General features: G+C 50.5%; 1 protein-coding gene across 1 annotated transcript; it reads right to left on the bottom strand.

Moving 5' to 3' along the window:
* Positions 1–3112: 3112 nt before the first annotated feature.
* Positions 3113–16424, bottom strand: KDELR1 (KDEL endoplasmic reticulum protein retention receptor 1). Its single transcript, XM_049901070.1, has 5 exons — positions 16179–16424; positions 15402–15502; positions 14879–15037; positions 8090–8342; positions 3113–3832 (listed from the first exon to the last, which is right to left on the bottom strand). Exons 1-5 carry the CDS (start codon positions 16267–16269, stop codon positions 3798–3800), a joined length of 639 nt encoding a protein of 212 aa, XP_049757027.1. The 5' UTR covers positions 16270–16424; the 3' UTR covers positions 3113–3797.
* Positions 16425–17921: the final 1497 nt, after the last annotated feature.

The raw sequence follows: 17921 nt of genomic DNA on the forward strand, positions 1-17921 counted from the left end.
AAAAAAAAGAAACGTTGTGCTAGCCAAAGAGACCACACCACATTAAGGCCACTGGGGCCTACAAACCGTTAGTTCACAAGCGGGACAAAGGGATCCAAGTTATGGGGAATCAGACTTGGGCTCTATGACCCCTTGTGTCAGTTTCCTGTGTGGCGGGCCCTGTGCTCAGTTCTGGAGGTGCAGAAATAACTAAGATGTGGTCCCTGTGGGAGCAGGAGGATTCTGAGCGACAATCCCCACTCTGTCACTAGCTGGGTAACCTTGGACATAGGTCTTAGTTTGCTACCAAAAAACCCACTGCCATCTAGATAATTTCAACTCATGGCAACGCCATGTGTTACAGAGTAGAACTGCTCCATAGGATTTTTTTTGACTGTAATCTTTACAGGAACAGATCACCAGGCCTTTCTTCCCGGGCGCTGCCGAGCAGCCAACAGCAAACCCTTCGCGCCATCCCGGGGCCTATTGGTTTGCTAGAGCTGCTCTAACAGAACTGCCCCAGGTGGGTGGGTTTAACGAACAGAGATTTATTTTCTCACAGTTCAGGAGGCTAGAAGTCCGAATTCAGGGCGCTTGCTCTAGGGGAAGGCTCTGTGTGTCCACTCTGAAGGAAATCCCTGTCTCAGCTTCTCTAGCGTTCCTTGGAGATGTCCACATGGCATCTGTCTCTCCCCATTTGTGCTTGCTCCTCTCTGTCTAATCTGCGTTTTTTCTATCGCAAAAGCAGTGAGTTTTAAGACATACCCTGCACTGATTTGGCCTCATTAACCAAACAAAGAAAACCTTATTTCCAGACAGGATCCCATCCACAGGTATAGGGGTTAGGATTCCCACATATATTTTGCAAGGACACAATTCAATCCATAACAACATGTCACTTACTTTCTCTGGGCCCGAGCTGTGTGGGCTGTAAAAGGAAAGAATCAGACCGGGTTTCGACTGATGGTTTTCAGATTGTGTTCAAAGAGGTGCCCAGGGCTGAAGCAGGCAAGGCGCCCGCCCCCACCCCCACAGCCAATCCAAGCAGCCCTGCTTCAGTGTTTCCCACATCAGGCTTCCAGGCAAAATTCCTCTGAACAGAAGGTCCCTTGGCTTGAAAGAAAGCAAGAAAAACATTCAAGAAACCACACAGCAGTGGTTAAACACAGAGGCTCTGGCGTCCAGAAGCCCCGGGTGCAAATCCCACCTCGGCCACTCACGCCTCTAATCCTGTCTCCTCATCCAGAAAAACTCCTCTTCAAGGGCGCTGGGAAAGGTGCTGCAAGGGCTGAAGGAGCCCAGCTGTGTAAGCTCAGCGCCTGGCACACAGGTATTGCTGGCTGACACACAGCCAGCCCCCAACTCACAGCAACCATACTGCCTGGTCCTGCACCATCTCCATGACCGGCTGCAGATTGGAACACTGTGTTCATAGGGTTTTCACTGGCTGATTTTCAGAAATAGATCACCAGGACTTTCTCCCCAGTCCCTCTTAGTCTGGACGCTCCACTGAAACCTGTTCAGCATCACAGCAACGCGCAAGCCTTCAATGACAGTTGGGTCGTGGCTGTGCACGAGGTGCATTAAATTCGGGTCTCCTGTATGGAAGGAGAGAATTCTACCACTGAGCCACTAGTGCCCCTTTGGCACATATTAAGCGCTCAGTAAACCCCAGCTACCCACCTCCTGAATAAGCCCCCAGGTGGTGCAAATGGTTAACACACTCTGCTGTAACCAAAAGGTTGGAGGTTCGAGTTAATCCAGACGATGCTCAGAAGAAAGGCCTGGCCATCTACTTCTGAAAAGTCAGCCACTGAGAACCCTATGGAGCACAGTTCTGCTGTGACACACATGGGAGCACCATGAGTCAGGATTGACTTGATGGCAGCTGGACCTGCCTCGTGACCAGAGTTGCCTTCCAGGAGAACTAGAGGCCCCTAAGCAGAGGCCAGGAACACCTTAGGGGACACCTAAGAAGTTTGACTATATCAGAGGTCAAAAATCCAAGATTTTACCAGAGCCAGGTAGTTAACACAAGTGAGGGAAATAGAAAGAGACATGGAAATATTTCACTTGCAACTCTACCAAAGAAGAAGAAAAAAAAAAAGCGAGAGAGAGAGAAAACAACAGTGCCAGCCCCATAACAAATGGGAACAACCACTTAGCCAAGTCCTGGGGACTCTGGTGAAAAGCTCACATCCCATCTATTCAGCTCCAGCCATCTGTTGCCACCCCAAAATGAGGACCCAGCATCGTCAGACTGCCTGATTTTCAAGAGCAGCCAGAAACCCAGATTCTAATGTGAAAATCTGGTTTTTAAAGGCTGGCAATCAATTCCAATTTCTGTAACAAAAACACAGTGTGGGGCTCAATAAAATGCAACAGCAAGCCAAAAAAAAAGGAGGGTGGGGCAGGGCTGCCAGTGTGCAAGGCCAGACAGGAGTGCTCTTGAAGGTCCTTCACAACCTTGAGAGTCTGGGAAGTTCTTAACCAAGATAAGCAGACTCTTAGGGTTTCTCCAAAGGCTCTTCCCTGGTGGAGCTGTGAGGAGCCAGAGTGCACTGAGAGTCTTGGGAAACCCAGTCTTTCACCTTCCTGCTCCTCCCCAACCTCCGGTTGCCTGCGGATGGTCGATGGGGCAAAAGCTGAGGCAGAGAGGGGTCCAGGACGAACCCGCCTGTCTTAGTTATCTAGCACTGCTATAACAGAAATATCACGAGGGGTGGCTTTAACAAACTGAAATTTATATTCTCACAGTTTAGGAGGCTACAAGTCCAGATTCAGGGTGCCAGCTCTAGGGAAAAACTTTTTCTTGTCAGCTCTGAGGGAAGGTCCTCGTCTCTTCAGCTTCTGTTTCCCGGTTCCCTGGAGATCTCCATGTGGCCTGGCATCTATCTTCCCCCATCTCTGCTTGCTTAATCTGCTCCTTTTATATCTTGTAAAAAATTAATTCAAGACATACCCTACATTAATCCTGCCTCGTTAACATAAAGACAACCCATTCCCAAGTGGGATTATAACCACAAGCATAGAGGTTAGGATTTACAACACATATTTTGGGGGGACACAATTCAATCCATAACACCCTCCAAACACCAAAAGATAGAACAAGGAGTACCGAAAGAGAGAGGTATTATTTTCCTCTGTTTATTTCAAGAGAACAAAGAATCAACCGTCAATTCTGTACAAAAACATGGCATCAGGGCAGTGGTGATCTTGGGCCAGCCCCCTCCCCCCAATATGCCAAAAAATCAGGACAAGACCAAAAAACCCAAACTCTGGAAAAAATTTCTATGAAAAAGCAGGGGATCCCTTCCCAGGCCTTCCCTCCTCCCTGTCCCCAACCCAGAAGGGTGTTGGGGGGCTGTGTTCCTGTGGAGGGAGACTGGGCAGGGTGTCAGCAGATTTAGTGTTTGGCACCCATTGGGCTTGAGGAAGGAGTCTGGAAGGGAGCTGAGGGTCCCGAGTGAGGGAAAAAAGACCCCTGACCCTGCCCCATCCCATCAGATACTGTTTATAAAAATCAGGGGGCCAGAGAGTAGAAGAGAGAAGTCATCAGAATCAAAAACTAAATAGTGAAAAGATTTTGTTTTTTTCTCTAAAAGACAAAGAATTACAAACAGCCCAGGTCCTGAGCTTCTCCAAGACTTGGGTCCTTCACTGACCCCCAAAACCTGGCAGGAGGGGGATGGGAAGCGGGGAGAGATTCGTTCTTTAAAAAGTCACCCCTGGGTGGGCAGGAGGCTCCGAGTCTCCCATCACCTTCCTGTGCCTCTTGCCGCCGCCGCTGCCGAGGAGAGGGGTCGAGGGGCCCAGGGCTATGCTGGCAAACTCAGCTTCTTCCCCTTTAGGACTGAGAAGAGAAAAGGAAGTCAGCATTACCATGGGGCCCTGAAGTAGGAAGAGGTGGAAAGGCAGCCTCCCACACCCAGACCAGGGCCTGCACGCTGGGCTAGGCAGGGAAATGGGAGAAGCGGTGGCCCCAGGATTCTCCGCATTATAAACTACAGGAAAAAAAAAAAAAAAAACAAAACCCACTGCCCTCATGGCAACCCCATGTGTCACAGAGTACAACTGAATTCCATAGGCTGTAATCTTATAGAAAGGAGCCCCAGTGGCACGATGGTTAAGTGCTGGGCTGCTAAATGAAAGGTTGGAGGTTCAAACCCACCAGCAGCTCCAGGGGAGAAAAGCCCTGGCGATCTGATTCCATAAAGATTACAGCCTAGGAAACCCTATGGGGCAGTTCTGCTCTGTTCTATATGGTTGCTATCAGTTGGAATCTACTCAACAGCAACAGGGATATGCAACTATAAGGATCCCTGGTGGCATAACGGTTAAGCATTTGGCTGCTAACCAAAAGGTTGGCAGTTCAAACCCACCCAGTTGCTCTGCAGGAGAAAGACCTAATGATCTGCTCCTATAAAGATTACAGCCCCGTCTGTTCTACCTCCAAGTTCACTGCGTAGTGCCTGGGGTTCTTAAAAGCTTACAAGTGGCCATCCAAGACACAATTGGTCTCTACTCTCCCGGAACAACAAAGGAAGAAGGAGAGTCAGGAATAGGAGGAGGAAATGGAATGTGTGGCTAATTACCTCCATGAACAACTGCCTCCTTTGCCATGAGACCAGAAGAACTGGATGGTGCCTGACCACCATTACTGAACATTTTCATCAAAGATTCTATAGAAGAACCCTGATCAAAGGGGGCAAAATACAGAACAGAATTTTTAATTCTCATGGAATCCAGACTTTCTGGAGCCATGGTGGCTGGATGAACCCTCAAAACCGTTGCCCTGAGATAATCTTTAAACCTTAAACCAATAATATCCTCTGAAGTCTTCTGAAAACCAAACGATAGTTTAGCTTAACTAGTAATGAACGTCTGCCTTGAGCACTGTGCTCTTTTAAGATCTATCTATATGGGATCAAACTGAGAACAGCAACTTGAAAGTTTAGGAAGGAACCTTAGTGGGCAGTGAATTTAAGTTAATGCGAGAAGAACAACTCAGAAAAGGAGGGTGAAAATGGTTACACAGCTCAAAGGAGATAATCAGTGTCACTAAATGGTACATGTGGAAACTACTGAATTGGTGTATGTTTTGCTGTGCATATTCTTAACAACAACAACAAAATAAATAAAATTATATATGTGTGTATACATATATATACATATAAGAAACACTGGCGGAGTGGTGATTAAGAGCTACGTCTACTCACCAAAAGTTCAGCCGTTCGAATCTACCAGGCTCTCCTTGGAAACTCTATGGGGCAGTTCTGCTCTGTCCTACAGGGTCTCTGTGAGTCAGAATCGACTCGACAGCAATGGGTTTGGTTTTTTGGTGGTATATATATTAAAAAAAAAAAAGATTACAGCCTACAAAACCCTATGGGCCAGTTCTACTCTGTCGCATGGGGTCGTTATGAGCTGGAATTGACTCGACGGCACCCAACAACAACAATCTTTACAGAAGCAGATCCCCAGGCCTTTCTTCCACAGCACCCATGGGTGAGTTTGAACCACCAACATTTCAGTTAGTAGTGAAGCGCAAACCATTTACCCAGGGGGATCTGCCTGAAGTTCTGTGGGGCGGGGGCTGGGGACCCTGGTCTCGTCCTAGGGGCTGAAGACCAGAGGCCAAGAGATGGCCCCATTTCTTCTAGTGCTGGCTACTCTTCTTCCACCTTCAAAGGACCCCCCAGCAGGAGTACTTGAGTCTCTGAGGAAGGTGCAGTCTGAGTCTGGCAGGGCGGCTGGGAGAGACCACCCCCTCCCGTGCTCCAGGCTGGAGTCCTGAGGGGCTGGGGGCTGCCTCCCAGCCTTTGCCCTCACATCTGCTCTTACTTCCCCAAGACTGAGGCCTTCGTTTTCAGGGCTCTGCTGACACATCCTCAAAGAGGGCTCCCTGCCCCCATCCCACAGTTATTCCTCCTCACGTCTCCGCTTTATTTCCTTCTCATTTTATAGCAGTATGTTCTGTATGTTTATATAATGCTCTCAAATCCCATAAGATATATGTCACTATTATTCTTCCAAAATACATAATTCATAATATGAATTTCAAAGTAGAAATACGTTGACCTCTGTGAGGCTCTCTAACATTAACTATAATTCATTAGAAACCTGTAAAGTCACAAGAAAGTTATTTAGAAAATTAATGAACTTAGACATAGAAGCATGTGAAGTATGTCGAGAACGTAAACAACCTTTAAGTTCACTTGACCCAGTATCTGTAACACAAGAAAACATGACATAAATCTAAACAACCTCCCTAATCTCTAACCTTGAGGAGAAGATGCATCATTTGGCTACTCTCTCACCCTGGAGAAAAGACATAATGTACTAGTCTTTGACGTCACACTGGCCCTTGTTGTCTGGAGCCAAGGTGACAAATTCACATATAAACCCTGAATTTCTGCTCACTCACTGAGGGAAGGCAGAGATGGAACTGAGACTCTGCCTGCCACTGCCGACTTTGAACCCTAGCTACGAGGGACCTCTGCCAAGTTCGAGCCATGGGTAAGCCTTCCTCCTGAGCCCTCTCATTAAACGTAAAAGCCTGAAGTCTAAGGATCTGGACTCCAACCATTGAACTAACACTGTAATTGTTAATTCTGATTCTCTGGTTCTAAATGAATTTTATGAGGTCTTTCTTGCACGCCTTGCCATGACTACCTTGTAATAAACTAAATGAGTTTACGCATGTCAAAACTGGGTATCTATTAAAAAAAAAAAAAATTATTAACTTTCTAATATTTTTAAAAATCCTACACAACATAATGCTTCCTTACTTGTCCATTCACTGTCTCCCCTGCTAGAAAAGAACGAGAGGAAAGAGCCTTGTCCATCTTTTTTTCTACTGTTGCGTCCCTGGAGCCTAGCACCAGGCCAGGGACCCAGAACGTGTGACATTTGCTTAACAAAATGAATGAATGAACAAATGAGTGAATGGGCCTCAATGACAGAGAGGAAGGAGCCTTTCCCTTCTCTGAGCACCGCTAGAGTAGGGAGGATGGGACTTTTCATGGATATGAGACAGAAAAGCTGTGGGCCTGGATCCCCAGGGCAGGAGCATGGCCTAGGAGAGACTCCGAGAGAGGAAAGGTCAGAGGCCACTCCTGCCTCACCTCTGGTCCTGCCTTCTCCTCTGCAAACACCCAGGGGCTGAGGGGAAGGATCCCTGCTACCTCCACGTGGTAAAGACAGAGCTGTTGCTGTTGTCAGTTACATTCAAGTTAATTCTGACTCATGGCAACCCCATGTGTACAGAGTAGAACTGCTCCATAGGGTTTTCTTGATTATGACCTTTTGGAAACAGATTGCCAGGCCTGTCTCCCAAGAGGCACTTCTGTCTCTGAAAGGTGCCTCCTTTCTGTTAGCAATTGAGTGCTTAACTGTTTGCACCACCCAGGGACTCCAAAGACAGAAGTAAAAAAAAAAAAATCAAACCCACTGTCACTAAGTCGATTCTAACTCATAGGGATCCTATAAGACAGAGTTCTATTGCCCCATAGGTTTCCAAGGCTGTAATCTTGATGGAAGGAGGTTTAGTCGTGCAGTGAGTAAAGCAATTGACTGCCAGCTGAAAGGTTGGTGGCTGGAAAACATCAGCGGCTCCAGGAGAAAGATGTGGCAGTCGCTTCCGTAAAGATTTACAGCCTTGGAAACCCTGTGGGGCAGTTCTACTCTGTCCTATAGGGTTGCTATTACGTGGAATCAACTCAATGGCAGTGGGTTTGGTTTATCTTTATGGGAGCAGGCAGCCACACCTTTCTCCCATTGAGCAGGTTCGAACCACCGACCTTTCAGTTATCAGATGAGTGCTCTAACCACTGTGCCACCAGGACTCCTTAAAGATGGAGGCAGCAGCCTGAATTTCTAGGCAGGAGGAAGCACGGACTCTTCAGAAGGCAGCCCCTGTGACCCTCCCCATCTGATCGTCTCTTGAGCTGCTCAGGGGCCAAGGAGAGATACTCCTGGGCCCCTAGGGAGGCAGCACCTGAGGTCTAACCTCCTGGGGGGCGGTGGGACAAGAGCAGAAGACCCCCTTCCCTGAGGGCTATGGAGCGCGGGGCAGAGACCCTTCTGGCCCGTCCTCCACCCCAGCTACCTTTGGTGATGTAGAGGTAGAAGAAATCGCAGTAAAGGACCGTCTGGACCAGGCCCGCCACGATCGCGATGAGGTCGAAGAAGCCCTCGAAGTGGTAGCGCCAGATCCAATTGAAGAGATAGAATGTGCGGTAGACACCCAGGGCGAACAGATAGTGGCTGGTGATGGTCTCTGCCTCGCCCGTCTTGCTCACCATGAACAGCTGCGGCAGGATGGCCACCGACTCCAGGTAGATGGAGAAGGTCCAGAGGATCTGCAGGGAGGCCAGGAGCAGGCTCAGAGACCGCGGGGTGGCGGAGGGCAGGGTGGGAGAGGAGGCAGGGCCGGCGCGGCAGTTCCAGGCACAGACACTGGAGTCAGAAAGTATGCCCGGAATGGTACATGTAGAAATTGTGGAATTGGTGTATGCTCTGCTGTGTATATTCCAGGGCTTCCAATAGGTTCCTTCTGGTTTGAACGACTGCTGAGAATTTGCATTTCCACCCCAGATATACTGAATCGGAATCTACAGTTTAACAAGATCTCCAGGTGATTCTTATGTATGTATAAGAATCACTTGGGGATACATGAGTATCACCTGGGGATCTTGGAACTGGGTGGAAGCCCTAGTATATTCTCAACAACAAAAAACATAAAATATAATTAAAAAAATAAAAATAAAGGCAATTAAAAAAAAGAGCAACCAGTACAGCTGACAGGGCTGAGCACTTACTGTGTGCAGACACTGTTCTGCTCGTGCCACATGTGTGCCATGGATTGAATTGAGTCCCCCCAAAACCCATTGCCATGGACTCGATTCCAACTCATAGCAATCCTATAGGACAGAGTAGAACTGCTGCATAGGGTTCCCAAGGCTGTAATCTTTACAAAAGCAGACTGCCACATCTTTATCCCGTGGGGCGGCTGGTGGATTCCAACAGCCATAGCAGCTGAGCGCTTAACCTCTACACCACCAGGGCTCCTTGTCCCCCTGAGAGATATGTCGAGTCCGAACCCCTGTATCTGTGAACATGACCCTGTGTGGAAATAGGGTTTTTCTTTAGTTATGTTAATGAGGACGTAGCGGAGCAGTTGTTGTGGAGTGGATTCCGACTCGTAGCCACCCCATATGACAGAGTAGAACTACCCCATAGGGTTTTCTTGGCTGTACTTTTTATGGGAGCAGATTACCAGGACCTTCTCCTGCAGAGCCACGACCAAGTAAGTTCAAGCCATCTACCTTTCAGTAAGCAGGCAAGTGCTTAACCATTTAGGGTGGGTCCTAAACCTAACCCCTTCTGAGTGCTGTCTTATAAAGAGAGCAGAAGAGACACAAACACACACAAGGGTGAGAGAGACGCCACACGCAGACAGAGGCAGATGTATCTACAAGCCCAGGAACGCCAAGGACTGCCAGCAGCTACTAGAAGCTGAGGGAGACCAGGAAGAACCTTCCCCTAGAGTGGACAGAGAGAGCATGGCCCTGCCAATGACCTGGATTCAGACTTCTAGCCTCCAAAACTGTGGAACAATAAATTCCTGTTCTTTAAAGCCACCAACTTGTGGTATTTTTGTTATGGCAGCACTAGGTAACTAAGGGAAGCCGCTGGGTGGTATAAAGGTTAATCGCCTGGCTGCTAACTGAAAGGTTGGTGGTTCAAGTCCACCCAGAGGCTCCTTAGAAGAAAGGCCTGGTAATCGACTTCCAAATAATCAGCCACTGAAAACCCCGTGGAGTACAGTTCTAGTCTGACACAAATGGGGTTGCCGCGAATCAGAATCAACTCAACACAAAAGGTAAATAAGGCAATGTGTATTCACTCATTTAATCCTCACAACAGCCCCCCCAGGGAGGTACTATTATCACCAGCCCCATTTTACAGATGACACTGAGGCACCGACAAGGTAAACAGTTCACCCAAGACCACACAGCCAGTGAGCAGCAGACCTGGGATTCGAACCAAAGGTGCAAAGTCAGTGCTTATAAAACTTGGCAATTACACCTCTCCAAAAGGTAGACCAGAGTTGAAATCTTGGCTCCAGGATTTCCCTTCTATGAGACCCTGGGCAATTACAGGAGCAAGAGACTCAGATTCTCTGAGCCTCAGTTTCCTCATCTCTAAAATGGGACGATTCCCCCACTCTCATACAAGCATTGTTCAATGTGGCATCTTTAAAAACATAAAACAGACTATGTCACTCTCCAGCTGCAAATCTTCTGGTAGCTTCTTCCCATTGCAACCACGATAAAATCCTAACTCCAAAACAATGTGCAGGGGGGAGGAAGTATACGTGAATTCTCATTACCTCCTCCGCAATTTTTTCTGTAAACCTAAAGCTGCTCTAAAAAATAAAGTCTATAAAAAAAAAATTCTAACTCCTTCCCTAGGCCTTCAAAGCCTCCCCCCAATCTAACTTCATCTCCTACTCCCTCAGGCCCTTGACCCCGAACTGCAACCACCAGAGCTTCTAGATGGTCTTCCTAACCCCTATACCTCTGAACATGACCCTGTTTGGAAATAGGGCTTTTTGAACCCTTAGTTCAAATCCCAGCTTTGCCACACACCAGCTGTGTGGTCTTAGGGTGAGTTGCTGTTATGGATTGAATTGTGTCCCCCCAAAATATGTATTATAAATCCTAACCCCTATACCTGTGATTGGAGCCCTGGTGGCACAGTGGGTAAGAGCTTGGCTGCTAACCGAAAGGTCGACAGTTCGAATTCAGCAGCCACTCCTTGGAAACCATATCAGGCAGTTCTACTCTGTTCTATAAGATCACTACGAGTCAGAATCAACTCGACGGCATGGGTTTGGTTTGGTTTGTTTTTTTATACCTGTGGTTGGAGCCCTGGTGGTTCAGTGGTTGAGAGCTCGGCTGGTAACCAAAAGGTCAACAGTTCAAATCTACCAGCTGCTCCTTGGAAACCCTATGGAACAGTTCTGCTCTGTCCTCTAGGGTTGCTATGAGGGCAACAGGTTTTGTGGCTGTAATCCCATTTGGGAACAGGGTTTTCTTTTTTACGTTAATGAGACTCTGGTGTAGCGTATGTCTTATACCAACCACCTCTGAGATCTAGAACAAGCAGAGAGGCAGAGAGAAGAAGGCAGAGATGGGGAAAGAGAGATGCCAAGCCACAGGAAGACTGCCCAGAAGCAGAAGCTCAGAAGAGACGAGGACCTTCCCCCAGAGCTGACAGGGAAAGAAAGCCTTCCCCTGGAGTCAGCACCCTGAATTTGGACTTCTAGCCTCCTAAGCTGTGAGAAAATAAATTTGTTTGTTAATGCCATCGCTTGTGGTATTTCTGTTACCGCAGCACTAGGTAACTAAAACACCCCCGACGCACTCAGCCCAGATCACTACTTAAGGAGCAGTGACAATCAGCATCCGTGAGCAGGGCAGGGCACCCTAGGATGGGGGAGAAGAGACTTCAGATGTCCATGGGCCCTTTTTTCAGTCTCAGGATCCCTGAAAGTCCCATCTGGCCTGAACTGTGACCTGTAGGACCCACTGAAACTTCCCTGTGCAAAACAAGGCCAGGTGACAGGTGTGGCTCCTGCTCGGCTGTTTTGGTTTGTGGGAGGGAAGCAGGGTACATCAGTTGCTATGTGTTCATAACACCTCATGCTTACGTGACATTGATTTCACTATAGCCCAGGCACTATTCCATGCACCTTACAAGTATTAACTGGCCACAACCCTGTGAGATAAGTTCTATTGTTACCCCCATTGTACAGAGGAAGAGACTGAGGCCCAGGAAGAAGTCATCCAAGGTCACACAGCTAAGTTGTGGGTAGAACCGGAGTTCTTGCCCAGGCAGCTGGAGTCCGGGGCTTGTTCCTATAAACACCCAGAATCCTCCAGTGAGGCTATTATTAGAAGCCAGGTTAGTTGAGGACCTCTAGAAACATACCCATTAAGTAGATGCACACCCAAATGTTATCCTGGGGTAACCCCTAAGGAACAGAATCAGAGCATGAGAGAGGAGAGGGAGGTCTGGCACATTTTACTTTACATATTTCTGTGACGTCTAAATTTTTAAAGATGCTCATTTCCCTTGTATGGTAAAAAACAAAAAAAAAGATCAAACGCTTTAGGATGCACCAGTGAATAGTATGGGCTCTCAAACCAAAAAACCAAACCCAGCGCCGTCGAGTCGATTCCGACTCATAGCGACCCTATAGGACGGGGAGAACTGCCCCATAGAGTTTCCAAGGAGTGCCTGGTGGATTCGAACTGCTGACTCTTTGGTTAGCAGCCATAGCACTTAACCATTACACCACCAGAGTTTTAGAAGCAGGTAAATGGAGCCCTGGTGGTGCAGTGGTTAAGTGCTTGGCTGCTAACTGAAAGGTCAGCGGTTTGAACTCACCAGCTGCTCCATGGGAGAAAGATGTGGCAGTCTGCTTCTGTAAAGATTACAGCTTTGGAAATCCTATGGGGCAGTTCAACTCTGTCCTACAGGGTGACAAGGAGTTTTGGAAGTAGGTGGCCCTGGGTTCAAATCCCAGGAGCAGTCCTCTCTGAGCCTCACTGCAGAAATGCAGAGGAGGCCTGCTTGCCAGGGCAGCCAGAGTATCAGACAAAATAAAGATGCATTCAGAATGGTCAGCGTGGGGCCGGGGACACAGTTGGTGCCCATACATTGCACAAGTGACTTCCCCTCTCTGAAGCACAGAACTGGAAAAAGCTGGAAGTCAAGAGGCCTGAGTTCTGTTTGGCCTTCCTTCACCTTGAACAAGCCCCATTGCCTCCCCAGGCCTCAGTCTCCTCATCTGCAGAATGGACCCAGTAACCCCCAGCAGCTGTCCTGCTCTGCAGGGCAGTTGTGAGTAAATAAAGGGCTTGACATCAGACCTGGTAGGTGCTCAGTGCAGGTGGCTGACAACGATCATGTTTCCAAATTCCAGAGTGACAGAGCCAGGCCCGAGGTTCCTGCCCAGGCCTGGTGCACCACCCTCAGACATTTAACAGTGGGGACCCATGGGCCAAAGCCACCCTCCCTCAGGATTTGTCTAGCCTGCATAGTGCTTTCAGAAATATATTTTGAATCAATGGCCAACATTTTCCAGTGAGAAGAACCACCGACCTTTCATTTAGCAGCTGAGCACTTAATCACTGTGTGACAAGGGCTCCTTGGGAGAGGAAAGGCTGCCTCACATTTATGATTCTTGCTGTGCGGCACAAACGGTTTGCTCTCAGCTACTAACCTAAAGGTTGGCAGTTCAAATCCACCCAATGGTACCACGGAAGAAAGGCCTGGCAATCTGCTTTTGTAAAGGTTACGGACAAGAAAACCCTATGGAGCAGTTCTACTTGATAACACGCAGGGTCACTACAAGTCAGAACTGACTCAACAGCAACAGGTTTGGGTTTGGTTTTGGTTTTTGCCAGCTCTAGGAGGTATGACAGGAGCCTAGTGGCTCAATGGTTAAGCATATGGCTGCTAACCAAAAGGTCAGGGGTTCCAACCCACCAGCCACTCCATAGGAGAAAAGACCTGGTGATCTGCTCCCATAAAGATTGCCACCTAGGAAACCCCATGGGGCAGTTCTACTCTGTCCTTTAGGGTCACTAGGACTCAGAATTGACTTTTTTTTTAACAACAACAGGAGGCCTAATGGAGTCCCTGGATGGCATGAACAGTTAAACGCTCAATTACTAGCCAAAAGGTTGCTGGTTTGAACCCACCCAGAGGCACCTCAGAAGACAGGCGTGGCGATCTGCTTCTAAAAGGTCACAGCCTTGAAAACCTTATGGAGCAGTTCTACTCTGAACACAAGAGGTCACCATGAGTCGGAATCAACTCGACGGCAACTGGTGAAAACAACAACAAAGGAAGCATGAGCTCACAGATTTAGAACAAAAAAAGAAAAAAAAAAACAGTTGCTATCAAGTTGATTCCAACTCCTGGCAACTCCATGTGGGTCAGAGTAGAACTGTGCTGCACAGACTTCTTAATGGCTGATTTTTCAGAAGCAGATTGCCAGGCCTTTCTTCCAAGGCACCTCTGGGTGAACTTGAACTGCAAACCTTTCAGTTAGCAGCGAAACACTTAACTAGCAGTTTGTACAGTTCCCACCAAAATATCAAGGAATAGGAAGCCCGATAGCTATTTCAGCTATTTAACAAACTTTGACACAGCATGTCCAATCACGCACCAGGCACTGTGCTTTACATATTACATTACAACCCAAGATGCAGAAGCTGATTAAACCCACTTTACAGAAGAGGAAACTGAGGTGCAAAGAGGTTACATGACTGGCCCAAGGTCCAATAGCTGCTAAGTGGTAGAGGCAGGTTTCAAATCCTCACTCTCTGGTTCGTGTCCATGCTGCATAATCCTCACAATGGCCTGATCCCTACTTTACAAACAGGGAAACTGAGGCATGGAGAGGTCAGGTAACATGCCCAAGGTCACACTAATAGAAAAGAGCAGATCTAGGGTTAAGATCCAAGCAGCCTGGTCGCCGGGTCCTTGTTCCCAATTCCTGAGTATCCAGTCTGGTACTCACTAGGCCAGTGACCGTGAACAAGTCATTTAGACTCTCAAAGCCCCCACTTCCTCACCTATTAAATGGGGCTGCTGTGAAAAGTAATTAGTTAATGTAGACAAAATGCTCTGAGGCGTGTCTGGCCCAGTGAGTGCTGTGGCTGTGTTCATATCATCTGACCCCACAGCCTGTGCCCTGAACTTAGATGCCCAGGAATTAGGACATTTGAACAAACGCTGCAGAAAGAAGCCTTTGAAGAGGCCCGCCCTCAACAGCCATGCCATCCCACCACTATGGTGGCCCTGGTGGGTGGCCTACCTCTAGAGGGGTGAAGTCATGGTTGACCAGGAATGCCAGAATGGCTGTGGGGATGACAAGAAACTCCACCCGGAACGTGTCGTGGTTCCCATCATAAGTGGCTTTGAACTTGCTGTAAATCATCCAGACTGTGGTGAAGGAGCAGGCAATGTAGACCACCTGTCCAGGGGGATGAGGATGCCTCAGTTCACAGCACAGAATCCCCGACCCCGAAAGTCCCAAGCCCAGGAATCCAGACAAGTTCAGGCCCCCAGCCCCCTTCTCCCCCAGACCCAGGAGTCCCAGGCCCTCCTCCCTTGGACCCAGGAGTCTGGGCCCCCACCCCCTCCTCCCTCAGACCCAGCCCAGAGCCTCACCAAGTTGTGACCAGGAGCAAATGCCCCTCTCTAACCCCCTCTAGCTTGGCGGCTACCCTGGCCTTCTTCTCCCTCATACCCAGGAGCCTGGGTCTGCAGCACCCTCCTCCCTTGGGCCCAGGAGTCCAGAGCCCCCAGCTCCTCCCGAGGTGGGGCAGAGCCCTTACCTTCATGCAAGTGTTGTAGAGGGAGATATAGTTGGTGAAGAGGTCCAGGTAGCGGGCAGTGAACACCACAGCAAACAGGACCTGGCTCTTCCCAGAAATTCCTGTGGTCCAGAGAGAGAAAGAGCTCCAGGGGAGGAGGCTTGGGGTGGGCTGCTAGGAATCAATGAAGACGCCAGCGCCTGGGCCAGGCTGGAGCAGCCCTGGAGTGCAGCTGTCCCCGGAGGCCACCCCAGCCCGCCTGCCTGAAAAGGGACCTTTCCCACCTCCCACAGCCAGGGGGCGGCCGGGGCCCGCAGCTACTCCAGCCCGAGGCTCCGGCCGGGGCTAGGCCTCACGGCCGCCCGGGGCCCCCTCGGGGGCTCCCCACGTCCAGACCCCAGGTGGGGCCCACAGAGGCCCCCGCCTGCCCTCAACCCCCTGGAACCGGCCACCTCCCTCCCGCCCCCTCCCCGGCCACCACCGTCCACGTCACCAACTCCCAGTCACCTCCCTGCCTGCCACGGCTCCCTGTTCCCAACCCCGGAACCCCCGGGCTGCCCAGATCGGGGCGAGCAGGGCGGAGCTGGTGGCCTGAGATCCCTCCGACTAAATTGTCTGCACCCTCCATTCTAGAGAAGGGAGCTGACCCCCTGGTGACCCCGGATCTGGAAGAGGGATCTCCTAGCCAACGGTGGGGAAATAGGCCTGTCCCCCTATTGCCCCCCAAACCCTTCTCTGAGTCCTGGGACGCCCCCCTCCAACTCTTCCGCCTCTCTCGCCGCGGTGGCGGGGTCTCACCGGCACAGGAGCGGGACTTCCAGATTTTGAGCAGTAGCAAGATGATGGCCAAGAGGTGGGAGAGGTCCCCCAGGAATCGGAAGAGATTCATGGTCGGGGGGGCTCTGGCAGGGCTGCGCTGGAGGGAGACAGGCTGGCGGGTGGCGGCCCACCGGGGCTGCGGTGCTGGCCAGCGGCTGGGCTGGGGGTGGGAGAGGGGCCCTTGGGGGCTCGGCTCCGGGGAGGGGGGCCTGGGAGGGGGAGCCGAGTCCGGAGCTGGCAGCCAAGCCCGAGCTAGGAAGAGGGAGGCGGGCGGTGGGGAGGAGCCGGGGCTGGGAGGCTCCGCCCCCGAGGGCGGGTCGGCTCTCAAGCGCCCCCTGTTGTTGTTTTTGGTGTGCCGTCGAGTTGATTCCGACTCAGAGTGACTCTACAGGACAGAGTAGAACTGCCCTATAGGGTTTCCAACGCTGTAATCTTTACGGAAGCTGACTCCTTCATCGTTCTCCCGCGGAGCGGCTGGTGGGTTCGAACTGCCGACCCTTCCGTTAGCAGCCAAGCGCTTAACCATTGCGCCACCAGCACTTCCCTTTGCTTGCAAAGTCGGCTCTGAGTGCACCCCCAAGGCTGCCTCCTTGAAACCCGTGGGATCGCTGGGATCTGAAGCTCCGCACTCCAGCACCAGCTCTGGCAGGCGGTCTGTGCCTCTGTAAGGCGGGCGGTCCGGCTGCCCAGCCTTTGCCCTTGACAGGGACCCGGGGCTGGACTGCCAGCTTCAGCCCTGCTCAGGGGCCTCCAGCTCTAATCTACCCACAAGCCAAGAAACTGGGGCCCCAGGCCTTTTCTCCCCTAGAACTGAGGAGTCCGAGTCTGGAGCCCCCAGCCCCCTCCTCCCTCAGACCCCAAAGTCTGGGCTCCCAGCCCCCTCTACCCTCAGGATCTCCTTAGGGCCCCAGTCCTAACCATCCTGTGGCTCAAGCAACCTCGCCCCAGGAGTCTAGATCCACAGTGCCCTCCTTCCTCTCATACCCACAAGTTCAGTCCCCAACTCTCTTCTTTCTCATACATGTCAGCCTTCACCCCTGCTCACCTAAACCTTGGGGATAAAGGAAATGGAAGCCCCACCTAGCATGCTCAAGGGCAAACTCAGACCCAAGCTACCCCAGGACCCTTCATTGCCCAGGGTCCGGTGTCTGCTCCAAAATTCTTCCTCCCCCACCCCCTCCCACACACATACTCTCTCTCCCCCAGCCTCCACCCACAGGGGGCCATGTGTCAGGGCCCCACTTCACCCCAATACTGGAAGGGTTTCTACAACTGCTGGGCCCCACATCTGGAGCAGGAAGAGCTGGAGCTGGCCAGCTGGATGGTGGGACCCTTAGGGGGCCCAGGCTGTGGTCTGAACTGCTGTGTGGACACTGTAGCCCTTCTGGGTGTTTCAGCACCCATGGGTGATGGAGGCCAGTACCCCTAAGGAAAAGAAGGGGTACCTAGGTACTGGCTTCCTTAGAAGGCTGGGTGGACTGGGTACCTGAGGGTGACATCTATGAGTCTTGGACTATGAGTCCCTGAGAGTGGTTTGTGCTGGGGCTGAGGGGGGGTCTAGATTTCTGGGTATCAGGTGAGGAGGGTACTGGGGGGTCTGGATTCCTGGGTCCTGGGGGAGGAGGACACTAGGGACTTGAATTCCTGGGTCTGAGGGAGGAGGGGGCCCCAGGACCAGGACTGTTGGGTCTGAGAGAGAAAGGGCAGGGAACCTGGACTTTG

This window comes from Elephas maximus, chromosome 11 (genome assembly GCF_024166365.1).
Source record: "Elephas maximus indicus isolate mEleMax1 chromosome 11, mEleMax1 primary haplotype, whole genome shotgun sequence".
Classification (NCBI taxonomy): domain Eukaryota; kingdom Metazoa; phylum Chordata; class Mammalia; order Proboscidea; family Elephantidae; genus Elephas; species Elephas maximus.